The sequence below is a fragment of the Platichthys flesus genome, chromosome 22, assembly GCF_949316205.1.
Source record: "Platichthys flesus chromosome 22, fPlaFle2.1, whole genome shotgun sequence".
NCBI classification, from domain to species: Eukaryota; Metazoa; Chordata; class Actinopteri; order Pleuronectiformes; family Pleuronectidae; genus Platichthys; species Platichthys flesus.
Genome location: NC_084966.1, coordinates 949,779 through 974,239, shown reverse-complemented (window position 1 = coordinate 974,239; position 24,461 = coordinate 949,779). Strand labels below are relative to the sequence as shown.

The following is a 24,461-nucleotide window of genomic DNA, read 5'->3' as shown; positions in this document are numbered from 1 at the left end:
AATTGTGTGCAGCTACTTTTCCTCCGCTCTTCCCTCTTGTCTTGTTCCTCTCACGTTTCCTTCCTGCAGTCGCTGCACAGGTGTGTGTCTGTTTGCGGTGAGAGTGTGTGTGTGTGTGTGTGTGTGTGTGTCTCTGTGCATGTTGATACCGACAGGCCGCTGCCCCAGTAGCAGAACAAATGCTAATTTAATCAATTGGCTATAAATCCAACTGGCCGCTGACTCATGCGTCTTCTGCCCCTGGGACTCCAACGAAAACCCTGCCAGTGCAGTTTGTTCAGCACACACACACTGGTGCCCTCACACACACACACACACACACACACACACACACACACACTCAGACACACACATCCATCTTCCACCATCATCTTTTTCCTCTTCCCTCGCAGCAACATCAGAATTACTGTCGCACATGCAGATGGAGACAAACTGAGGCTCCATCCACACAAAGAGGTTTTAGTGTGAAATCTAAGTTTTCAAAATAAAACCGTCTCTGTCCTCACAAGTGATTTGTCTCCATATCAGTTTCATAAGCTAACACATGAGGCTGTGAACCCAAGTGCAGGTTGACATGTGAATTAAAAAGCTTTTCCCTCTGCACGTAAACATATCATTGTAAAATACAGAGGTGGTTTTAGTTTGAAGGCGTCGCAGCGTGGATGTCGTTAGTGTGTGTGTGTGTGTGGATGTCGTGTGTGTTTAGTATGAAATTCATCATCTGAGCGGACGGCTTCTAAACTCATGCATCCATCTCACGTGAACTTTCCTGCTCCACATCTGAACCAGAGAATTATTTATTGAGCAAATCCCTCCTCGTGTTTATTCCTCTCTCTCACACACACACACACACACACAGACACACACACTGACACACACACACACACACTGACACACACACACACACACACACACGACGCTGACACACCTGCAGTTTCGTGACATCCAAATCTGCTGAAGCTGCTGAGACAGCGTATTGGGGGGTGGGGCGGGGGGGCTGTGGGACGGGTGGGGGGGGCTCAGCGGGGCAAAGTGACAGACACACAGAAACACTGGGAAGCAGAAAGCGTCGGAGTGACAGAGAGAAAAACACCAGGAAGAGCAACAGAGCGATAAAGAAAAGTCAGAAAAAAAAGAGAAAAGGGTGACAAGAGGGAGGTGGGGGGGGGGGGGGGGGGGGGCTGCTGTCGGCTGCTCGGGACCCGCAGGCTCTGTTCAGAATTCTGCGGGGCCTCTGTGGCCCCCGTGTTCCCCATCAATCTCAGCCGGCTGTGGCAGCCGCCAGGGGCTGCATCTTAATCTGCTGGGGGGGGGGGGGCGGACGTGAGGACGGACAGGTCGCCTGGGCCGAGCAGTAAATAACCTGCTCCTGACTGTCCCTTCCTATTCCCTATGCACACACACTCACACACACACACACACACAGACACACACAGCTTCTCTCTCTACACAAATGTCTTCTTGCTGCACAGACAAAGTTCTGTGTATCGAGTTTTCCACATTAAAAATTCACGTTCCATAATCAGATCAGATCAGAGTCAAGAGGACAGAAAGTTTCCTGCTGAGCATCCACACGAGGGGATGTGATCCACTGTGAGGAACCAGGTGTGGAGAGGATGGATCTCTAGTCTCCTTTGTGCTCGAGTGACGTGAGCCTGGTGGAGACAGCAGTACGACTTCGAGCTGTGCAGAACGACGACAAACAGCTTTGAGGAAACAACTTGCTCCGACTGAGACGAGAAGAAACTCCGAATTCACTGCTGTTAATGAAACAAATGATTTCTGTGGAATTCAACGTTTGTAGAATAATGAAGAAGACAAATAGAAACTGAGATTATTGTTTTCGCTCCTCGTTTGGATTGAATAAATCAAATCTGCTCTGAACACTTGTGTTATTTTACACCGGGAGTGTGTGGCTCTGTTTCTGGGGTGTGTTTCTAAAAGCATTTCTCTCATGTGCTGTGGATTGTGTGTGTTCTCATGTGTGTCTCTGTCTCACACACACACAGGGACCCACACAAAGCCGGCATCATCCTCGCGAGCGGCGCCGGTGACAGCTGCAGAGATGTGACACAGAAGATGCTCTATCTGAGGAACAAGGTGAGAGAGCGGCGGTGGATTAGAGGGCGGCTATCTCGCTCGCCCAGGGCCCTGTGAAACCCAGGAGGCAGCTGGCACGAGTCTCCACGCCGCCCACGACCCCGCGCCTCCTCTCAGCGAGGAGCAGGCGCATTTACAACCCTGTTTCCATCCGGACTCCTCCTGCTCTCCGGCGGGGTAAGACCTTGAGGGGTCAGAGGTCAACGTATCCTCCCCACCCGCCAGGCGCACGCACTCCGACGGCTCCGGGGCCGAGGGCTTTGTGTTCCCACTGGGACGCGGCAACCTTTGAACTGGGCAGCGAGAGGAGGTGAGGGAGGAGGTGAGGGAGGAGGTTCTGCCTGCGTGACTGACACTTCCCAGGGTCTGTGTGTATCACACACAGACACACACACACACATGTTCAATTAGAAATATTCCTCCTGTTGAAACACACAAAATAAACAGATACAGTCCTTTGTCAGGCATCGACTGAGACGACACACACACACACAAACACACACAGACACACACACACCCACTCTCTCTGTTTGACGGATGACCTTCCGCTCTGTGTCACTGAGCCACAGTGTCGGTCTCTGTTGGGAGTAATAGTGTCCAGAATGACATGTTATGACGGGAAGGAGCACTGCGGCAACTTCACACACACACACACACACACACAAAGAGACACACACACACTGGAGGCCTCGTGCTGGACTGTGTGTGTCTTTGTCTTTGTCTGTCGTGCTGCGACTGAAAGGCTGAGATGAAAGGAGCTGGAGAAGACGCCGAGCTCCAAAAGCTGAAATATGAAGTCGTGAAAAGTTGAGTTGTGTGTTTTGACGGATTTGAACACTTTCCTGGTTCAGGCAGAAGCTCCTGTGCGTCTGTGGGCTCCTCGCGGGGCTCGGCCATGTTCCTCCTCCAGCGTGAGCACTTATCTCTCTCTGCAGGAACCTAATTAAAGCACCGACTCTCGTGGTCGTCCGCTCCTTCGAGAAGAAGCAGAACCTGGGAATCAAACTGCGGCTCGATAAAGAAACTCCTGAGAAGCGTCAAACTCCAGACGATCACAGAGAATGACAGACCCTATAAAAGAACAGGAACAACACAGAGCTGAAAACCAAAACCTCCAATCTGCAAACTTCTCCACCGCGGCTGAAGCATCACAACGAGACCTCAGTTGATGATTCTGAAATGTGAATATTTAAACCCTTCCATTGATTTGTGAGCTGCTGCGTTGAAGCTTCCTGTTTCCTCCATCTTGGTTTTTGAATTTGTTCTTAGACATTTTAATGAAGGATGTTAGATTTTATATCTTTAAATATAATAAACACCAGAGTCTCAGTTGTTCTTCGTCCTGCTGCCAGGCGACATTCAGACATTCCACATCAAATCTGTGGATCCTGGTGAGATCGACCTTTGATCTGCCTTTGATTTGTCTTCCTGGAGTCCGATGATGCTTCATATGAACGATCAAGGGCTGTGGAGGAATCATTACGGGGGGGGGGGGGGGGGGGGGGGCTGACACCATGACGGATTGATTGAGATCCACTGCGCGGTGCCGCCTGCAGCCCAGATTAGCGCCGGGTCTGGGTCAGCACAATCTCGGTGTGTTAGATAGCACCGGTGCTGGAGGCTGGGGGGGGGGGCGCACCGTGGGGCCCTGTAGCCATGGCAACCACATGCAGGTGCACCGGCTCCTGTGCGATTCAGGTAATTCAGCCTTCAATAAGCCCCCCCCCCCCCGGGAGAAATCTCCCACAATGCCCTGCTTGACTGGCAGGTATGATATTTCCGTGCGGCCTGAATGAGGAGTGTGTTTAAAATTCAACAGTGTTGACAGACGATATCTAAAATATAAAACGTATCTATTAAAAGGTTCGATGCTGCGGCGCTGTGCGGTTCAGACGGGCCGCCCGCCGAGGGGCTGCACACGCCGCCCGGGCCACGGTGTAACGTGAGGGTCGGGAGGCTTCAAGTGGTGGTGTAAATTAACACCACACGAGAAGGGAGGGGAAGTGAAACAGAAAGGGGGGGGATGGGAGAATTTGGGAAGGTGTTTGGGGGGGGGGGGGGGGTGCAGGGTTGCTGTCGATGGGGTTTTGGAGGCTTGTGTTAAGCCGCGGGCTTTGACAGGCGGGTTTAAGGAGAGAGGAGAGGGCGATGGATTGGAGTCAGGTCTTTGCTTCATATTCTGAAGATTAAACTCCATCCTCCTCCTCCTCCTCCACCACAGGGTCTCTGTCAGGGGGGGGGGGGGGCTGCTGCAGAGCTCTGAATCAGCCTCAGCAGTCGGAATCGAACCACCGGACACGTCGGCCGTGTTGATGAGCAGCAGGAAACACGATGTGGACGTGAGACAGAAGAGTTTGTGTTTCATGTGTTTTCAACAGGAAACATGAAAAGCTTCAGGTTGATGGAAAGAATCAGAATCAGAATGTTTATTAAGATCTGCAGATGTGATTGTCTTCATAAAAATAAACTGAATATCTGCATTGTTTGATTAAAAGAAGCCAAATGAAGAAGCCACCTTGTTTTTGGGTTCTAACTTTGTCAAAATGCACAACAGGGACACAAACTTCAACAGGAAGTCAGCCAAGATAAATCATCAAGAGAAATCAATGTCCAATCAGGTCGGAGCCGGAGCCGGAGACGACGGCTGCTCCGTGGCTGACGTGTGTTTTATTGGTTGAGGACGAGCAGGTGACGGTTCATTATCAGACTTTGAATACAAACAGGAAACCATCACCGGCGGGAGATTGGCTGGATGGAGCCGTCAATCACGGGGGAGGAGGTTTGACGTGTGTGTATCCACGGGCCTCTGGAATGACCTCGCACCTACACATGATGTCATAAATTGACCTGAAGGCTCTTCTTCCTGCAGGACTTTGACCAGCTGCTGCAGCCCCCCCCCCCCCCCCCCACACACACACACAGGTAATGAGACAGAGCAAAGACAATATAAACATAATAATAAGTAGCACACGTTGGTTCGATGTGGTTTGCTGGTTCTGTTCATTCTGATCTGATTCATAAGGGATGAGAGCAGGTTGATACATACAGAAGCATTATGCTGCCACCCCGTGGACATTAGAAGTCATTACAACCACTTGCCTGATATTAACGGTCTCGGCATTTTAAATAAATACAGATGGGTTCTGCTGCCGCCCAGTGGACATTGAAAGTCATCGCAGATAACAGTAAAATATCTGGTATCTCCTCTCCTCTTCTCCTCTCCTCTCCTCCCCTCCCCTCGGATCCTATCCTCTCCTCTTCTCCTCCTCTCCTCTCCTCCCCTCGGATCCTATCCTCTCGGATCCTATCCTCTCCTCCTCTCCTTGGCTGCTCCCCTCGGCTCCTCTTGGTTCTCCTGGACTTTAAATGATTGAAAGTCAAACTTGTAGTAACTTCTAATCTACAGATAAAAAGTTATCTCATGTTAGAACAGGAGCAGTGACAGATGAAGGAGCAGGGAGGTGCCCGGGGCGGCAGCCTGCTCTCAGCACCAACTAACGGGACCTCCTGCAGGAGCATGAGTCACAGGTAAACGGCTCCTCTCCTCGTCTCCTCTTCTCCTTGGCTCCTCCCGCCTCCCCTCGGTTCCCTCGGTTATCCTCGGCTCCTCTCGCCTCACCTCGGTTCCGCTCGGCTCCCCCCGCCTCCCCTCGGTTCCTCCCGCCTCCCCTCGGCTCCTCTCGGCTCCTCTTGGTTCCTCTCGGTTCCGCTCGGCTCCCATCGCGTCCCCTCGGTTCCTCCCGCCTCCCCTCGGTTCTCCTCGGCTCCTCTCGGTTCCTCCCGCCTCCCCTCGGTTCTCCTCGGCTCCGCTCGGCTCCCCTCGGTTCTCCTGGGCTCCTCCCACCTCCCTTCGGCTCCCCTCGGCTCCCCTCGGCTCCTCCCGCCTCTCCTCGGCTCCGCTCGGTTCCTCTCGGCTCCTCCCGCCTCCCCTAGGCTCCTCTCGGTTCTCATCGGCTCCTCTCTGCTCCTCCCGCCTCATCTCGGTTCCCCTCGGCTCCTCCCGCCTCCCCTCGGTTCTCCTCGGCTCCGCTCGGCTCCTCTCGGTTCTCCTCGGCTCCGCTCGGCTCCTCTGATGTTGTCTGTCGTCGTCCCTCTCGTCCTCCTCTCAGTGTTGTTGTTCCCGGTGACGCGGCGGAGGTGTAGCCTGACGCGGGCTCTTACGTGTCGGCCTGAATAAAAGTGGAGCTCCGGAGCCCCGGGAGTGACGAAGCGAGTTGTGTCGGTAAGAGGATCTGATGTTTGCCGGGCAGATAAATGGCCGCCAGCAGCAGCCGCTAGTGTTCGATTCCCGCACAAAGCAACAAAGAGATCATGGCGGCGGAGGCTGTAGATGAGGCGGTGGCTCGAGCAGCGTGAACATGGACGAGCTGTTTTTAATAAAGTCCCCGAAGCGGCTAGCGGAGGCGGCTAACCCCGTTAGCTCACATTAACAGCGGCTCTCGCCCCGGAGCCTCCCGGGTTTGATCTACAGTCTCTGGGTCAAACCACAGGAACTAACGATGCGTGCAGACATTTCCCTCCATGCTAACAGCTAGCATCCACTGCTGCTAGCTCACCTAGCATTAGCACCAGGTCCCCTCACAGTTGAATAAAAGCCCGCTCTGTCCCATCGCCGCTAGCTTCACTCGGTGCTTAGTGCGGGCTTGTTAGCGTCTGTCTGCCGCTTGATGACCACCTAACACGGAGTTAGCATTAGCCTTCGGGTGGTAGCATAGCACTCAAAGTAACGGGGCTGATGTCACACATGGCTCCGACTACGTGCTCTTAGTACTTTAGGATTAATCAGTGTTGCTGCTGCAGGGAAAGTCGTCCCCGGGCTTTTCTCCATGAATGCTATGCTAACGTGTGAAGCTAAGCCACACCCTCCTTTCAGCGACATGCACTGAAGTGGTGCACGCGACTCCAGGCGCCCGGAGCCTCTCCTCTGGTTTCACGATGCACCAACAAGCGGCCTCTCACTGTGTGCAGGTTACAGATGAAGATGGAGGCTGGCGCAGACACTCAGCAAAGTGGTGACACAGCTGTCTCCGAGTCTGAGGCCCAGCACATCACCCTGGCCCAGGTAGAGCTCGCACCCTGCGCCCCATGACACGGACCAGTGCAGAGTGGTGGGGGGCTGAATCTGTGTGTGTGTGTGTCCCTGTTTGCAGGCGTCCCTCGCTGCAGGCCAGGTGACCGCCAGTGGTCCCACAGTCACCTTAGTGCAGCTGCCCAACGGGCAGACGGTGCAGGTGCACGGAGTGATCCAGGCTGCGCAGCCCTCTGTGATCCAGTCCCCTCAGGTCCAGACCGTACAGGTGAGACAGCCTCTGCTCCACCTGGACGCTTCACTGCACAGAGAACAGTCACTCAATGCCACGCGTTTATCAATAACTCAGTAGAATCACACTCTTTTCTAAATCCTGAGATTGAAGTGTGATGCTTTGTGTTGACTCTCAGATCTCGACCGTTGCTGAGAGCGAGGACTCTCAGGAGTCGGTGGAGAGTGTGACCGACTGTCAGAAGAGGAGAGAGATCCTGTCCAGACGTCCGTCCTACAGGTGAGTGGCTGCGCCTCCTCCACACTTTGACCTCAGCTGTGAAGAGGAGGAGAAGGAAGCTGAGCGTTCTCTGCTCTGCTCCACAGGAAGATCCTGAACGACTTGTCGTCGGACCCTCCGGCCGTTCCTCGAATCGAGGAGGAGAAGTCAGAGGACGACTCGGCTCCCACCATCACCACCGTCACCATGCCCACCCCCATCTACCAGACCAGCAGCGGCCAGTACAGTGAGTAGCTGTGGAGAATTGGGATTAAAAAGATCCAAATATATTGTACAACTTCCAAACCGCTGAGCATTCTGGGAAGTGAGCAAGTTCCTGTTGAGTTTATCTCACGTCCTGGTGATCAGAGGTTTATGACACTGATCCACCATTGATTTATATCTTCATGGAAGGTTTAGTAAAATGTTCAATAGACACATTGTTTGATGCACACACAGGACGCCGCTGTACAATGATTCCACATGTTGACACTAAAACAGACAGAGCGTCCAGTGACATCCTGAGACTAACGTGTGACATCGTCCCTCTGTAGTCGCCATCACGCAGGGCGGGGCCATCCAGCTGGCCAATAACGGCACAGATGGATTGCAGACTCTGACCATGGCCAACGCCGGGGGCCAGTCTGGTGCCACCATCCTGCAGTACGCTCAGACCAGTGACGGCCAGCAGATCCTGGTGCCGAGCAACCAAGTGGTCGTACAAGGTGGGGACATAATTCAGCCTGAACCATTGAGACATGAAACCCAGGTTCAAAGTGTCGTGTGAGCTTCATGTCTCCGTTCTCATGTCTTCATCCGTCAGCTGCTTCCGGAGACGTCCAGGCCTATCAGATCCGCACGGCCCCCACCAGCTCCATCACGTCCGGGGTGGTGATGGCCACCTCGCCCGCTCTGGGCTCAGGGACAGGAGCCCCAGAGGAGGTCACGCGTAAAAGGGAGGTCCGACTTATGAAAAACAGGTTTGTGTTCTCACGTTGTGTCGTGTGTGTTACCTGATGGGGCTGTCAGTTCAATCTCTGCTACAGTGAACATCTTGAAATGACCATTATCCAGAAAGTGGGGGCAGTAAAAACAACCCTGATCTAGCGGAGCAGGCGATTGGATAATGTTTTGTTCATGAGGCTTGTTCATTGGAGACTCACTCCTTTACTCCGTCCCACAGAGAGGCAGCCCGCGAGTGTCGCAGGAAGAAGAAGGAGTACGTCAAGTGTCTGGAGAACCGCGTGGCCGTGCTGGAGAACCAGAACAAAACCCTCATCGAGGAACTGAAAGCCCTCAAAGACTTGTACTGCCACAAATCAGAGTAGAATCGTCACCCAACGCCTGCCAGGAGCCGGCTCGGTGCCCGTCTGTCGCCCCCCCCCCCCCCCGCCCGCACAGAGACTCAGCTCAGAGACGCTCCTGGACGCCGCCGCCCCTTTTCTACTCTTTGCTTTCTTTATAAAGACTGCAGTAAATCTGTAAAGTGACTCACCAGGATTACAACAAGATGACACACCCCCCTCTTCTCCCGTCACCGGTTTTAAATCCTAAATCTGCTCCCATCGGGCTGACGGCGTGGAAGCTGTGCCGACCTCGACAGGGTCTTTGCGGTGAAGTGGTGGAACGGACAATGAGGCGGTTTTTGTATCACGCCGCCAAAGGGAAGCGTTCCAGTCACTGGACGAATCGGGCGACATCACCAGCAGCGGGGAACTGCTCGATACCGTCACCGCCGACGGACATTTTTACACTTTCAAATCCTGAGACGCTCTGAAGTCTCGGTTTCCTTTTGTGTGCGACGTTTGTTATCGTAACTGAGCTCTCGCATTAACATCTGTTACTTACTAATGCTTTGAACTATAGATTGACTGCATCATGGATATTTTATCTTTTGGTTTATGTGTAAGATTCCATGCTCTGATGATGCCATTTGCTTTTTGTTGAACTCTTGTTTACCTTGCCTTTATACATGGAACATGAAACTGACCGTCGGGTTGTGACATGGGGTTCATGTTAGTTGCAGCTTTAAGAAACGTGGTTATGGCTGGAGGACGTGGACGGCACTGAATCTGGAAATCCCACATGTAAAATCACTGATATTCACGTGTTCTCAGCCATAACTGATTTCATATTACAACCATCTTCTAAATTAAACAGAGAAGAGGATCAATTTGAAAAGTCGGAGTTTGTCCCCATTAATCTACAGACACATCTGACTTCCTCTCGTTTTTTATCTGCCTCCTGTTGTTTTTTTTTTAAATTGTCTATATTTGTTATTCAGTTCGCCCGGTTTTTAAAGTTAGTTTCATGAATTCTGAAAAAAGAGCCTTGTGTGTTGATGCAACAGGAGAATATTTCCCAGTTCAGAGACGTGTGGCCCTTCACTGGTGCGTCAGTGTATTTCACTCTTGCAATACTGCCACTGTATTTTTATTTTTATTTTGGGAACGCTTCAAATAATGCTGTACCCGATTGTTGACAACTGTATGTCGAGGTGTCAAGATTGTGTTGACAGGATTAGAGGCACTCGCACTTTCTTTGCTTAAACAATCCGACCACATTTCACATGGCGTCATCCTCCCCCCACCCCCTCTTCGCCCCGGGTGAGAAGCCTCTTTAGGGTTTTACACAGAGAAGCAGTTATTCATCACCAAGTGTCTGTGGGCGTTCTGTTCATTATCGTCACATATTGATCAGGATGTAGAAGTACAGATATCTTACCTGAAAGTTACTCCGGTAAAAGTAAAGATCACCGTACGAACATGGCTTGAGTCAAAGTCTTCAAGTCGCTCATATTAAATGTACTTCAGTATCACAAGTACCAATCTTAAAAATGCTAAGTGCTTTTTGGCGTCCATACAGACACAAGACAACCTAACCTTGTTCTCTTCAGGGTTTATTTCAACTGACTGGGAAAATTATAACAAAGTTATAAAAAATATACTGTACAACTGTTGAAGCCCAGATGCTGAGGTTCAAGTAGTAATGGACTAATGCATCTGAACTTCTAGAGACAACAAAGAACCAACACAACAGAATAAACAAGTGCCTCCTGTGTCTGCCTGAGAACACTAACAGACCAGTGTAACCACCAGATTCTGTAAATATCACTAAACATGGACCTTCCACTTTCTGATCAGGAGCAGGAATAACACACGATGCCCCTTATGAATAATAAACACTGACCTGAACCGAGCACCTGGATCATTCTGAAGGGAATACAATGTGCTGGTGTTGATTAAGTCCCAGATCTAGAGGAAGTCAAACTCTTAAAGATTCTGAAGGTGATCCTGCAGAGGGGTCATTACCGGTACAGCCGGTAAAATCACTGAAATTCACGTGTGCTCAGCCTTAACTGAAATATCACAACCATCTTCTCAAAGAAAAACTAAATGAAACTGAGCAGCGGATCGATTCAGAGGAAGGAAAGTGTCCACACGTGAGCACGGGACGTGACAGTGAGCCGAGTGGACGTGTTCACGCTGACAGTCTTTTAGGTATTATGTATAGTCATGACAGTTATATGCTTTTTTAGGTTGCTTTTGGATTTTTGTATACAGTTTCTAAGTGTCAGCACCAACCTGTATGATACAGTGCATTCTGTCAGAGCTATTCAAATATTACACTTTTGGCAGCTGGTAATAAATGTGTTTCTGGTAAAATGTCCAGTTCCATGTGTCATAACTCCGCCCGGGGCTCCGGCAGCTTCCAGGCCTTGTAGATGTGGATGTCCCTCTGCTGGTCGTAGTGCACCTCCTCCACCCTGAAGCGCTCCTTCAGCAGCTCCAGGAAGCGAGTGTCCCGCTCGTAGCGGATCTTGCAGGCCAGCAGCACGGCGGTGGCGTCCGAGCACAGGTGCTCCAGCGTCTGCAGCAGCGCCACGAACGTGTCCTCCAGGTAAACGATGTCCGCCCCCAGCACCAGGTCGAACCCCCCGGCGGGGTATCGGTCGAGGCCCTGACCCCAGGTCAGCTCGGACACCGTGGCTGAGCCCTGGCAGCCTGGAGGCAGGTTGGACTTCACGTTGGTGGAGAGCAGGTCCAGGGCCGACGCTCGGTCGGTGACGGTCACTTCAGCTCCTGGAAGATCAAATAGACACGTGACTCAGATCGGTCCCTGTGGCCAAAGCAACACTATGCAGCAGCGCCCCCTGCCGACACACGTGAGTACTTGCTGAAACCGTGATGTCATTTCATCTGTGTGCAGTAGGAGGCGCTGTGCTCGTGTTCAGGTTCTCACCCAGCAAAGCAGCTACGATGCCCGCGAGTCCAGTTCCAGCTCCCAGTTCAATCACCCGCTTCCCCTTCAGCGTCAGCTCCCCCCCCTGCTCCATGTACACGGAGAGGACCACAGCCTGCACACACACGTCACATGTCATCAAATACGTTATTTACATGTAAACAACATGTCATTTACATGTCCTGGTGGACGTGCGGGACAGTGAGCGTCTCACCGCGTCCCACAGCACAGCAGCCACTCCATGTCTCCTCCAGTCCTGGGACACAGTGACGCGATGGGAGTTGAACTCGAACTGGGCGGACGCGCTGTGGAGCTTCGACAGGAGAGGGGAACAGTTCTCTACGTACGGAACCAGCGCCATGTTGTTCTCCTCCTGTGTGACGCAGCTGCACATGCGCACTGAGTCTCTTTCTCGTCCCGGCCAATCGTTTATCCATAGGAAGGGGGCGGGGCTTTGTATGGACTCCAACCGGTGCTCAGGAAGTTGATACCTTCTGCTCTTGCTTTCAAAATAAAAGCCGAGAAGCTATAACTACCGGGAATTTTACAAGTAAAAATTGAATCGTATTGTTTGAGTATTGTATTGTTTATTATATAATGTATCTCCTCTTGATATTATAGGTGTCTATTGGCTTGTTATGTTGTGGGCCCTATTTTAGAAATATTTTTTTACTGTTAAAATGTCCTTTCTTTTTGATGTAAAACCTAGTAAAATTGTGTACCTATCCAAATTTGGACCGTTTATTTTCTCTGCTTATTCTTCTACTTATTAATATTATTATTGTCGCTTCTGTGCCAAATCTTGAGTTGGGACTCTTATTGTGATCAGCGGAAGCAGGAAGCGACAAGCGAGTGATCTCCCGGTGAGGGTTTATCAGTCCCGGACGTGTCCCCCGCTGCTGTGACGGTGTTGAAGCTAACGCTGCTAACACGGTTCAACTCCCCGGTACCGGAGACATGTCCGCCGCCTCCGCCACCTCCTCTGGGGCCGGTCCCGCTCAGTGAGTCCGTGTTTACCCGTGGAGGAGACTTCCTGTGGGGGAAGATGGACGCGCACCGGACCCAGGTGTTAGCATTAGCCGGCTAGCATGTCGTGTAGTTCTGCGTCTGCTGCGTGAAATGACTTGATAGAACTCACACTCCCAGAATCCTCCACTCTCACGCGCACGGAGGCGTCATCGCTGTAAGCATGCACTGTTAACCCGCTTCTCTAACTAGTCCCCTGGTTGAGTTCACCTCCGCTAACTACCACTGTCACTGTGTATGGGAAACAGCGCCCCCTGTAGCCGAGCTCATCGACCATGGGAGGCTCCGTGTCCTGCTGCTCCTCGGGAGAAACTCCCAAGATCTCCCGGAGGGAGGTGGAGCTAGAGGAGTGTCCCATCACCACCGCGGAGGACGTGAGTGAGGACACCGGGACATACCTGCAGCACATCAGTGACCGGGAGCTTCCGGACGGTGAGTGTCTGTCTCCAGAGATCTGTCGTCTCCATGTCCACCTTCACTCACTTTGTCTTTATGTCGTCGCAGAACTCGCTCAGGAGTCGAACCCGTCCGATCATCCCAGAGCCAGCACGCTGTTCCTCAACAAGTCGCAGACGGACGGTAAAGATGTCCTCACTGTAGTTGTGTCTGTCCTCGTCTTCTGCAGACACACGTCTAACACACGTTTCCCCTCTTTGCAGTGCGGGAGAAAAGGAAAAGCAACTACTTGAATCACGTAAGTGACCGAGGAGGTTCTCCTGAAAGTGTGAGTGACGAGGAGAAAACGTCTGAGTCAGGTGCTCCGGACATTCTCCTGAGAAATGTTCCAGTGAGTCCAGAGCAGCAAACAGGAAGATCAGGATGAAGAAGAGGAGCCGTGCACGTAGAAGACGAAGACATCAACTTGGAAACACAAGGAGATTTTAGTCTCTTTTCTAATCTGTGGTCGTCAAAAAGAAACCGATCATTAAACCCAGGAACGTTTATTTGATGGAAAATATTTTGAAGAGAGAACAAATAGCATCATTCATGTCAACATTTCTCTCTTTGAGCTTTAACGTTTTGTCTTTGAAACACTTTTGATCCGATTTGTTGAAATAATCTTCTATAAATAAAGTCGTCTGAAGAAGTGAAAGAACCAACCCGGGCTGTAACTCCAGATTGTCTCTAAACGTCCTCTCTGTCTCTGACACAGATGTCTCCCGGGCTCCTGACGAAAAAGTACAGCTCCTGCTCCACGATCTTCATCGACGACAGCACCGTCAGCCAGCCCAACCTCAAGAGCACCATCAAGTGGTGAGTGAGGTCCCCACGTCCCCTCTGTCCCCTCTGTCCCCTCTGTCACCTCTGTCATCGGACAAGTGAAGCTTCTGATGGAAAGAATAATAAAATGATGTTTGTGTGTCTGTTGCAGCGTCGCTTTGGCCATTTACTATCATATAAAGAACAGGTAGGAGGAGTTTGTGTTTTATAGAAGTATAAAGAAGAGGACACCCTTTGTAAAACTGTGTCAAACTATTTAATTCGCACATTTAACCTTTAACGTGAGTTTGTTCTTCTTCTCCTGCAGAGACTCAAACCGCTCGCTGGAGATATTCGACGAGAAGAAGCACCCCCTGTCGGTGAGTGGAGGTATTTCACTACTTAGAGCTGAAGAAGCTGGTGGTTACTGCTCTGATGCAGAAGTGATGACGATGCCTCTCTGCTCCGACAGAGAGAAAAGGTCCCAGACGACTACGCCGTGGTCGACCCCGAGCACAAGCTCATCTACCGCTTCATCCGGACGCTCTTCAGCTCGGCGCAGCTCACCGCCGAGTGCGCCATCGTCACTCTGGTGAGTTCGATCCCCGACACGTGATCTCTGTGGATCAGATGTGCGTGTACTTCCTGTGTGAACGCGTGGGCCTGTGTTTGACAGGTGTACCTGGAGAGGCTGCTGACCTACGCTGAGATGGACATCTGTCCCTGTAACTGGAAGAGGATTGTTCTCGGCGCCATCCTGCTGGCCTCCAAGGTCTGGGACGACCAGGCCGTGTGGAACGTGGACTACTGCCAGATCCTCAAAGATATCACCGTGGAGGACATGTGAGCTCAATCAGATCGGTACATTGACTCACAGACCTGTCCACGCTGTCGGAGATGTTTCACTCTCTGATTGTGTCTCTGCAGGAACGAGATGGAGCGTCACTTCCTGGAGCTGCTCCAGTTCAACATTAACGTCCCGGCCAGCGTCTACGCCAAGTATTACTTTGACCTGCGCTCGCTGGCGGACGAGAACAACCTCAGCTTCCCGCTGGAGCCGCTCGGCAACAAACGGGCCCAGAAGCTGGAGGTGAGTGGATCCGCTCTGCAGAGGAACGCGTCTGATTTCACATTGTTTGGTTTCCTGTTGCTCAGATCTGTTCATGTCTGCAGGCGATCTCCAGGCTGTGTGAGGACAAGTACAAGGACATGTGTAAAAACGCCATGAGGAGGTCCGTCAGCGCCGACAACCTGATTGGCGTCAAGAAATCCAACGCTGTGCTCTCCTAAGCCTGCGGCGGCCATCTTCCCCGTGGCGAGGAGGAGGCGGAGCAACGGAATGCCACGCTGCGCTCGAGACACGTTTCAAAAGTACGTTTTCACGTGAGCAGATGAAAAGTTCCATCGCAAAAATGTTAGATGTGGATTTTTGAAGAAGAGCATAAAAAAAAAGAGTTTACCACACAGTATCTAAAATATTAGGAACTTGAGGTTCTACGTTTTAAAGCATGGTAATCCGAAGAATCTTTTTATTTGGAATCGTGGACATTAACGTTGGAAGGAATCAGCACGGAAACGTTTCCAGACGCCACAACTTCAGGACCTCGTCGTCCTTTTTCTTCATCTCTTTTTTCCCCCAACGCTCCCTCAGTCGCTCGGGGAGTTTCTTCTTCTGTGGCTTCGTTGCCTCATCGCTCAACAAGCCGCGTCCTCTCTCCGTTCTCCAGGCGCTGGCCACACGTCGTGAACTACCCTGTGGTGTAGTTCTGCACACGGACAAAGAGGTTTTGTTTTGCTTACTGTGTAGGCTCCTATAGCTGTGAAATGTACGACTTTATTTAATTCAAAAATAAATTCCAGTCGCTGTTTAAAATCGAGGATGTTAAGGGATGTGTTGGTCTTTTGTCAAATAACAAATTTCACTGGTGGTAAGTTTGAATTTGAAGGGAGCTCAGTAGGTGACATTGTAATATCTCTAACTGGAATTAAAACAACAACAACCTAGGAATGATTCGCAAGCACTTAACACATTCATACTATTAATAAGACAAAAGTTTATTCATATAGAACTTTTCAAAAAACACATCTAGAGCCTCTCAGACAGAAAAACAGAAAACACAAATGTGTTATCTTGGACATTATAGAAGTAATGAATGGAGGATAGGGATGATGGCTCTGTGGCTGGGGGGCTCCAGCTACAGGTATCCATTATTCCTCCATAGACTCACATCCTTCATAGCTCAAAAAGCACTTTACTTTGTGATCTGCAGGATGTATCTGAAGTGTGTTATCTATAGGTACTGTACCTCTAGTGCTTAAGTGCAGGGGAAAGTTGTACAAGCACCCTTTAATTTGTACGTAATAACAGAAGAAGCTGGAGCTACTTGTCCGCCCACTCTCTTTAAAGAAACATGTAATGTATAACCCCCCCATCAGAACAGGATTTGATGAATGTATTGTCATGGTGACGGCCAGCAGGTATCGCTCCCCATCTATCTTCACCATTGTACACTATCTCCACATGTGAGGCAATTAACCGGCTTCAGGATGTCAGATCAAAGTAAACCACTTAGTGACATAGTTCTGAATATGTTTATCAAAATGATGAAATGATGCAGATGAATTGCTTTTTAGACTCTTTGTTTAAAACCCGTCACGAACAATGTGACACAAACGTATTTTATATACTAAAAATAAGAAAACAACTTAAATCAAGAAAAGCAATAAAGCACACTAACATAATGTTGATAGGAACTGAGCGGATGTGGCAACAAGCAAACAGCAAAACAAAATTAATTAAGATAAAATAATGATTTTTTTCGAAAAGTAATTAGAAAAACTAAATTAAGATTAGAAATATGTTCAAATTGTTAAGATAAAAAAAAATAACAAACACATTTTATATTATAATGATGAAATAAAGATTATGAAGATTAAATAATATAAATCCTAAAAAGATAACAAAATATGTGATATGGATGAAATAATAAAATAATATCAAGTAGAAAAACTATATTTAGATCAAATCAACACATTTAGAAAATATAAAATCATTAAGATATAGGTATAAGTGATTATAAAATATCGATCATGTAGCACAATTCCCTTTGTGTTCATATCTTGTGAATCTTTCAATGTAAGCCGAGTTGCTTGTTCCCAGTCTCCTGGTCACCTCGTGGATCGCCCCTCCTCCTCACACGGTCTCATACTCTGACATGCAGGACGTCTTTCTTCAGAGAGCTTTCATTTCAGAGAGTGATCTGTAAGCATCACAATGAACTGCTCCTCAAACGACTCCTCCTCCGGTTCTCCCGGTGAGACGACCGCGGCCAACTGGACTCAACCGGTGGATCGGACAGAAAAACAGAAAACACAAATGTGTTATCTTGGACATTATAGAAGTAATGAATGGAGGATAGGGATGATGGCTCTGTGGCTGGGGGGCTCCAGCTACAGGTATCCATTATTCCTCCATAGACTCACATCCTTCATAGCTCAAAAAGCACTTTACTTTGTGATCTGCAGGATGTATCTGAAGTGTGTTAACTATAGGTACTGTACCTCTAGTGCTTAAGTGCAGGGGAAAGTTGTACAAGCACCCTTTAATTTGTACGTAATAACAGAAGAAGCTGGAGCTACTTGTCCGCCCACTCTCTTTAAAGAAACATGTAATGTATAACCCCCCCATCAGAACAGGATTTGATGAATGTATTGTCATGGTGACGGCCAGCAGGTATCGCTCCCCATCTATCTTCACCATTGTACACTATCTCCACATGTGAGGCAATTAACCGGCTTCAGGATGTCAGATCAAAGTAAACCACTTAGTGACATAGTTCTGAATATGTTTATCAAAATGATGAAATGATGCAGATGAATTGCTTTTTAGACTCTTTGTTTAAAACCCGTCACGAACAATGTGACACAAACGTATTTTATATACTAAAAATAAGAAAACAACTTAAATCAAGAAAAGCAATAAAGCACACTAACATAATGTTGATAGGAACTGAGCGGATGTGGCAACAAGCAAACAGCAAAACAAAATTAATTAAGATAAAATAATGATTTTTTTCGAAAAGTAATTAGAAAAACTAAATTAAGATTAGAAATATGTTCAAATTGTTAAGATAAAAAAAAATAACAAACACATTTTATATTATAATGATGAAATAAAGATTATGAAGATTAAATAATATAAATCCTAAAAAGATAACAAAATATGTGATATGGATGAAATAATAAAATAATATCAAGTAGAAAAACTATATTTAGATCAAATCAACACATTTAGAAAATATAAAATCATTAAGATATAGGTATAAGTGATTATAAAATATCGATCATGTAGCACAATTCCCTTTGTGTTCATATCTTGTGAATCTTTCAATGTAAGCCGAGTTGCTTGTTCCCAGTCTCCTGGTCACCTCGTGGATCGCCCCTCCTCCTCACACGGTCTCATACTCTGACATGCAGGACGTCTTTCTTCAGAGAGCTTTCATTTCAGAGAGTGATCTGTAAGCATCACAATGAACTGCTCCTCAAACGACTCCTCCTCCGGTTCTCCCGGTGAGACGACCGCGGCCAACTGGACTCAACCGGTGGATCGGACCTGGGACGTTTCCCTCTCTGAGAAAACTTCCCTGACTCTTTTCCTCCTGTTTCTGGTCTGTGCACTTTTTTCTTTGACGGCTAACGGACTGCTCTTCTTTCTGACAGTGAGATGCAAGCAGCTCTGGCAGCCTCAGTACATCCTGCTGAGTAACATAGCCGCCTGTGGTTTTGGGAGGACCCTCATCGCCACGTGTGTTGTGTTGTCGTCCGTTGTGCGTAATCGGGCTCAGCTGTTCGGAAGCTGGTGCATCGTACAGTTCTGTATCTTGCGGGTTTTTTTCCTGATGTCCCAGACATCTCTGGCTCTCATGGCCGTGGAACGCTACATATTCATCTGCCACGGCATCCACTACCTCAGGCTGATCCACACCAGCAGCATGCACATCGGGTTGGGACTCCTCTGGCTGCTCAGCTGGGTGGTGAGCGTTCATGGAGGGTTGGTGCTGAACCAGATGAAGCTCGGCCTCCAGCAGCACACCAACCCGTTCCCGTGTGACGCCATCTCCATCAAGGAACTCCTAACCCCGGAAGAGAATCTGCAGCTTTTCGTGCCCTCGTCTGTCATCACAGCTTTCTGCATCCTGACCACCTGCTGCTGCTACGGCTGCATGTATCGGGCGGCGCTGAGGGTGAGCGCGGCGCTTAAGTGTAATAACCACCGGGCCAACTGCACCGTGGGACTTTACCTGCTCATGCTTTTGCTGCAGACGCTGCCGAGCGTGTTTTTCATCATGCTCGTCGTGATGGGGGAAACGAAGAGCCCCACCTTGAGGATCCTCACACCCTTACTGACGCACCTGCTCTTCACGATCCCCCCGTGCGTCACCGCAGCGTTCCTCCTCCTCCGCAACCCGCAGATAAAGGAGCTGCTCTTTACCGTGTGCCGTCAGCAGTGTCCGTGGACAGAGGTGGAGGTTCTCCAGCAGGGCCCGGTGGAGCTCGAAGAGGAAAATCCGGTTACACCACCCCCATTACCAGGAAGCGCTCAGAGGACTTGAAATAAAGACCTTTTTATTCCTCTCGCTGCACACGGTGAAGAGACGGCATTTGTTTTGTGTAAAAGTGAAGTGCTCCAATCAAACAAGGCTTATTGCTGACTTGTAGGTTTGTGTTATGTTCAGTGTAGACACGTGATTTCAGGGTAATATGACTTTGATAGTTCTTATAGACAAAGTTTTGAAACATCTAAATGTGGTCATTGAGGTTGTGTGTGTGTGTTTGTGTGTAATTAAATATACTCTTCATTCATAAATAAAAAAACATTTGTGTGGTATTCTGCTTCTAATTCTGTACAAGTCATGGATACATCCAACCACTCCGACCAGGACGAATCTAAGAATGGGTTTTGTGAATCTGCCGCCACCTGACAGGAGCAGGGACACATGCTGGAAAGGTCATGCATGTTTTGTGGCGTCGCCCAATTTGCATAATGGTAATGCAGCGAGTAGGACGTACAGAAAGGGAGAAATAAACACCCTATAAAATATGTTTAGAACTAAAAATAAGCTTTCTTCTACAGCAGCGTATTACATTCACTTCACAAAAAATAATTCTGTTTTTCTGAGATAATTATCTCGGAAATTCTGAGATGCAAAAAAAAAATAAGTGCATGCAATACGCTTCCGTATTCTTCTGTTGATTGTTATTATTTTTTATCTTGCCATTGAAATAGGCCATCACTTCTCAAAATAACTTCAAGACTTTAATTTATCTAGACACACATACCTAAATCAATTTTGTCCTGAATTGTTAAATGTTAGATTCAAATTGACTCAAAAGGCTGTTATGTGGGGTGGAGCTGCTAGCTCTATGTCCAGCCCTCCTCCTCTATCCGGGCTTGGGACCGGCACAATGAGTCTCCACTGGTGCTGTGCAGGGAGAGATTTGTGTGTGTCGCTGAGCGTCTCATAGTGAGAGTGAGAAACCTCTTGCGTCGTTTCTCTTTTTCACCCAAAACCGACCTGAGAGGTTGCTGGTTGCAGACTTGTAGTTCCCACGTGCAGCAGCAGAGGGCAGTGCTGCGTTTGCTAAAGCTCGGCAGTCAGACTGCAGCTGTGAGATGTGTTAATGCGACATCCTGAGCTCTGGTGCAGCTCGTGTTCATCAGCGTCAGACGTGGACACAACCCGGCCTCCGTCGTGTGAGAGGGACGACGGCTGCACGGTGGATCGATCCATTATTGATGATGTCATGCAGAAGGGATCAACGGGACGTTCCACTTCAAGACATCTCCAATGAGAGAAGAAGACAAAGTGTGCAACGTGTGCACCGGGTCAGCGTTTTCAAACCTGCACCTTTTCAAAGCCACTGCACAGAAGACACATGAAAAGTGTCTGAAATGAATAGTGTACATGAGTGTGTGTGTGTGTGTGTGTGTGTGTCCGTCCTGCAGGGATCACAGTGCCAGTGCAGCTTCATTAATCTCTCGGCATCATGGGAGTTGTCCGAACTCTAAAAGAGGGCCAGAGAGAACACGGCGCCCCCTGGGGGAGTCGCTCCGTTTACCCTCCACACCCTCGGGTCACCCCTCACATCACATCGTCTTCAGACGCTCTATGTCAAACCCTCCAGTCGGCCTGGAGACAACCCCGAGCGCTGCTGCTGCTGAGCTGCACAGGACGTGTGTGTTGTGCGTTGTGTGTTGTGTGTGACGGCGAGATTCGACCGTTTGAAACAGTGTGTGGGTCGTGGTGAATGTGTTGCATGATTTCCTCTCGTAGAAAAAGGGAAAACTGTGCCACAACTGGGTCATTAATATTCATTTCCCCTCAATAATGTATAGGAAAGCACATCCACTGATTATATTACAAAACATACCACTATAAATATCTCAAGACTCGCACACAGGCACACGCTTCACACTACAGAGCCAAACGGGAAGGCTCTTTGTTAAACCTGGACGTCTTCAATCAAAGGAGGAGTCGGAGCTTTGATAAATGACGAGCTGAGATTCCCGTCGTCAAATCCAATCACCTGTTTATTCTGCTCCTTTCAAAGCGTCGCTCTCTGGTGCAAGAGCCGAACAGTCCCGAGTGGATTCACCGCAAAAGCTTCCTGCAGGAGAAAGAGAAGTGGTTTCCCTGTGCGGGAGATGAATGAGAAAATAAATGGCACTTTTAATTAAATAAGCCCGGGAGGATGTAACACATTTGGCTTCCATGCTGCTCTGATCCACGAGCGAGTCCCTGGCAGAGCAGCTCCACGCTTCTCCCTCGGTGAAGTCACGGTGCACGTCTGTGTCTAGAAACACGAGCTCCTCACAAACACACGTGGTTGGACGTGTGTTTCACGTGTGTTTGTGGTTTCGTGCTCACTCTGACTTACTTGACGGACTCGCCGCAAACCTCAGTATGACTCTGAGATAGATTTTGGATCCAAACCCTGAATCCTTGAGCTCGAGAAGGTTTTTCTTCTGGTGTTTATTCAGATCGGCTCAGTGACCTCTGCGTGTCCACAGCTCTTCTACCTCTTTGTGTTTTCGTGGAAAGGTTCAAATGTTCTGCCGACACACAGACAAAGTTGAGCTCACCAGTTTATGCTGGTGTCCACGTCTGGGTCTCTAATCCGAGCTCCCGCCGGCTCGTGGATCAACTTCCATCACCGCTCCGCCGCCCCACTGCTGCTGCCACTGAGCTGGCACCAAAATGGCGGTGGACTGCTGGTTCGTCTCTCCTCTAATGAGCTTGTTGTCCGACTGAAACCTTGTTCCACGCCCCTGGCTCCTGGCGTCAGGAGGAAAAGGCCAGCACAGCCAGTTTGTCAGTGTTAAAGCAGACATTAGATCAGATGCCAGCAAACGGTTTGGTCTGAATGAGCGTCAACCTTTAATGGCAACAGGGAGAATGTTGAGTTAGTGGAATCAACTCCCTCTCCCGTGTCCCACCTCAGCACCGGCTCCAGGGTGAAGACAGCAGAGAGAGGACACAGGGTGAGTTATAGTGCATGTAGTCGTGCATTACATGCACCTCCACGATTGGAAATGTCATACATGACTGAGCCGCTGTGCTGCGCTGGCTGCAGAGAGTCGATAGTCCTCTCAAACACAGAAGTGCTTATCCAGACACTGTGTTTTCATCTGTACATGAGAGTGTTGGCCGTGCTGAAGCAGGGGGATGGTTTAACTCCCTCCTGCACGCTGCAGTGCAGAGTGTACATGGATGAGGGGGGGTGATGTTTCCTTAGATTCAATCAAGCTGCACCAAATCCCACACACTCATAGATATCAGTGCTTTTTAAATCAAGATCCATGAAGCAATCTCTGAGAAATCAATGAAACACCAAAAAGCACGATGCAGTGTTCAGCAGGAAACTTTTAAAACATGAAGAATCCAATCAGAGTTTGGTGAACCTGTCCCAGCTGCAGCTCTGCTGGTTCAGGCAGCAGAGGATCATGGGTAATACCGTCCTGCTGCATTCTTCACATGTGAAAGAAAACGTTCCGAACACAATCTTCAGTTATTTTGTGAAAACAGCTCAAGTTCGGTGGAAATCCTTCTGACAAGCAAACAAACGGCTGAAAACAGAAACCTCCTCTGCAGACGTTATTCTTCTGCCCTCAGCTGCAGACCTGTCTCTGTGAGTTCTCATTTCACTTCCTTCTCTCTTCCTCAGCAGCTCACCATCCTCAAGGTGACGCTCAGATCGAGTTCTATATTTGATCAGACGGATAAATCCTGTGACTTTAAACCCAGTTGGCAGTGAAGGTAAGACGGTCACGATGGTTCTGTCAGAAACACAATCAGCGTATAATCAGAGAGTAAAGATCTGATCTGAGGTCAGAGAGTAAAGATCTGATCTGAGGTCAGAGAGTCGCTCTGTTCGTGTCATGATAACTTTAAAGTACCTTCAGGTTCCCTCCTCCTTGTTCCCCTGAGTAGAACAAACTGGGTTTAATGGGCAAGCAGCTGCAGGTGCAGGGTGAAGAGGAGGATGTGTGAGGAAGAATTCACCCTGACACAGCATCAGTTCAAGGGACAATATTATTATTATTATTTGCAGACCAGTGGCCGAGCCCCAGTGGATCTGTAGTTGACCTTCAGGATCAGGTGATCATCGTACATCGTCAGCACTGTAATAAAACTAATGGAGCAAAAGACAATAGAGGTGGGGGGGGGGGCAGGTCCAGCGTCCTCTGTGAGGCATATGAACTGGATGTATATGTCGCCTCTTCATCCACGAGCCCGTCCATCTCCCCGCGGCTCCGCTCCTCTTCCTCCCTCTCTCCTTTCATGTCGGTATAATCCTCTTTTGTACGACTCGTTCACACTGTCGGCTTTTTAATCGGGGTAATTAGGATTAGACTTTTCCCGTGCCGCTGCTCTCCCACGGAAGATGGTGGACGACGTGTGCTCCTGTTATTGAAGGATGATCATCTAGAAACTTCTCATTTTATGGCGGCGGTGTAGGTTGCAGATAAGGCGGCGAGGTGCAGGTTTATGGGCCGTGATGCTTCGGATTGTCCGAGACAGAAAAGCATGCCGGGGGCTTCGCTGCACACGGGGAGTCGGGGACGCCTCGTCTTCTCTCCCTGGCTAGGGACGTTTTCTAGGGGAGAAAACAAAGAAGTGATTCCCTCTGCAGCACATCGACCAGAAGCTGCTTAAAGATCCACATTTTAAAAACCACCTCATCCTGAGACATGCAGCCAACGTTTAGCTCCAACCCAGTGGCAACTCAAATCCTCCAGTTTGGCATTTTGTCTTTGTTTTTGAAACCTCTAAGTTGTATATGCAGTCTCAAAATGATTTATGACATATGAAA

General features: G+C 49.2%; 4 protein-coding genes and 1 long non-coding RNA gene across 8 annotated transcripts in view; 4 read left to right on the top strand and 1 right to left on the bottom strand.

Moving 5' to 3' along the window:
- LOC133933778 (uncharacterized) overlaps positions 1-2,430 on the top strand; it is a 79,467-nt gene extending 77,037 nt beyond the window's left edge. The window contains exon 3 of the long non-coding RNA XR_009912099.1: positions 2,010-2,430. This is a non-coding gene — a long non-coding RNA (uncharacterized LOC133933778). The remainder of the gene's footprint in view (positions 1-2,009) is intronic.
- Positions 2,431-6,085: 3,655 nt separating this feature from the next.
- On the top strand, positions 6,086-11,284 carry LOC133933382 (cyclic AMP-responsive element-binding protein 1-like). 2 transcript variants are annotated; one of them, XM_062380451.1, is made up of 8 exons: positions 6,086-6,322; positions 6,974-7,162; positions 7,251-7,397; positions 7,540-7,640; positions 7,727-7,866; positions 8,174-8,344; positions 8,443-8,599; positions 8,803-11,284. In XM_062380451.1, the coding sequence occupies exons 2-8, from the start codon at positions 7,076-7,078 to the stop codon at positions 8,945-8,947; spliced, it is 948 nt and encodes a 315-aa protein (XP_062236435.1). In that variant the 5' UTR covers positions 6,086-6,322; positions 6,974-7,075; the 3' UTR covers positions 8,948-11,284. The 2 variants fall into 2 exon arrangements, with proteins under 2 accessions (XP_062236435.1, XP_062236434.1); XM_062380450.1 differs by having other exon boundaries at positions 6,087-6,322; positions 7,069-7,162.
- On the bottom strand, positions 10,501-12,272 carry mettl21a (methyltransferase 21A, HSPA lysine). The gene is made up of 3 exons (XM_062380452.1): positions 12,076-12,272; positions 11,862-11,976; positions 10,501-11,701 (listed from the first exon to the last, which is right to left on the bottom strand). The coding sequence occupies exons 1-3, from the start codon at positions 12,253-12,255 to the stop codon at positions 11,301-11,303; spliced, it is 696 nt and encodes a 231-aa protein (XP_062236436.1). The 5' UTR covers positions 12,256-12,272; the 3' UTR covers positions 10,501-11,300.
- A 447-nt stretch (positions 12,273-12,719) lies between these two features.
- LOC133933807 (cyclin-Y-like protein 1) lies at positions 12,720-15,965 on the top strand. 3 transcript variants are annotated; one of them, XM_062381034.1, is made up of 11 exons: positions 12,720-13,044; positions 13,136-13,319; positions 13,392-13,466; positions 13,547-13,581; positions 14,041-14,141; positions 14,260-14,295; positions 14,416-14,467; positions 14,560-14,679; positions 14,764-14,930; positions 15,015-15,177; positions 15,261-15,965. In XM_062381034.1, exons 2-11 carry the CDS (start codon positions 13,163-13,165, stop codon positions 15,375-15,377), a joined length of 1,023 nt encoding a protein of 340 aa, XP_062237018.1. In that variant the 5' UTR covers positions 12,720-13,044; positions 13,136-13,162; the 3' UTR covers positions 15,378-15,965. The 3 variants fall into 3 exon arrangements, with proteins under 3 accessions (XP_062237018.1, XP_062237017.1, XP_062237016.1); XM_062381033.1 differs by having other exon boundaries at positions 12,720-12,927; positions 13,136-13,466; XM_062381032.1 differs by having other exon boundaries at positions 13,136-13,466.
- Positions 15,966-18,616: 2,651 nt separating this feature from the next.
- On the top strand, positions 18,617-19,699 carry LOC133933868 (olfactory receptor 7G1-like). Its single transcript, XM_062381109.1, has one exon. The coding sequence runs from the start codon at positions 18,617-18,619 to the stop codon at positions 19,697-19,699; it is 1,083 nt and encodes a 360-aa protein (XP_062237093.1).
- Positions 19,700-24,461: the final 4,762 nt, after the last annotated feature.

Excerpts from the sequence above, each read along its gene's own strand:
- LOC133933807 (XM_062381033.1), top strand. The coding sequence starts at position 13,163 with ATGGGAGGCTCCGTGTCCTGCTGCTCCTCGGGAGAAACTCCCAAGATC. Across the intron at positions 14,142-14,259 it reads CTCAAGAGCACCATCAAGTG|CGTCGCTTTGGCCATTTACT; the intron begins GTGAGTGAGGTC and ends TGTCTGTTGCAG. Across the intron at positions 15,178-15,260 it reads AACGGGCCCAGAAGCTGGAG|GCGATCTCCAGGCTGTGTGA; the intron begins GTGAGTGGATCC and ends TCATGTCTGCAG.
- LOC133933868 (XM_062381109.1), top strand. The coding sequence starts at position 18,617 with ATGAACTGCTCCTCAAACGACTCCTCCTCCGGTTCTCCCGGTGAGACG.
- mettl21a (XM_062380452.1), bottom strand. The coding sequence starts at position 12,255 with ATGTGCAGCTGCGTCACACAGGAGGAGAACAACATGGCGCTGGTTCCG. Across the intron at positions 11,977-12,075 it reads CTGCTGTGCTGTGGGACGCG|GCTGTGGTCCTCTCCGTGTA; the intron begins GTGAGACGCTCA and ends GTGTGTGTGCAG. Across the intron at positions 11,702-11,861 it reads CATCGTAGCTGCTTTGCTGG|GAGCTGAAGTGACCGTCACC; the intron begins GTGAGAACCTGA and ends TTGATCTTCCAG.
- LOC133933382 (XM_062380451.1), top strand. The coding sequence starts at position 7,076 with ATGAAGATGGAGGCTGGCGCAGACACTCAGCAAAGTGGTGACACAGCT. Across the intron at positions 7,163-7,250 it reads AGCACATCACCCTGGCCCAG|GCGTCCCTCGCTGCAGGCCA; the intron begins GTAGAGCTCGCA and ends CCCTGTTTGCAG. Across the intron at positions 7,867-8,173 it reads GACCAGCAGCGGCCAGTACA|TCGCCATCACGCAGGGCGGG; the intron begins GTGAGTAGCTGT and ends GTCCCTCTGTAG.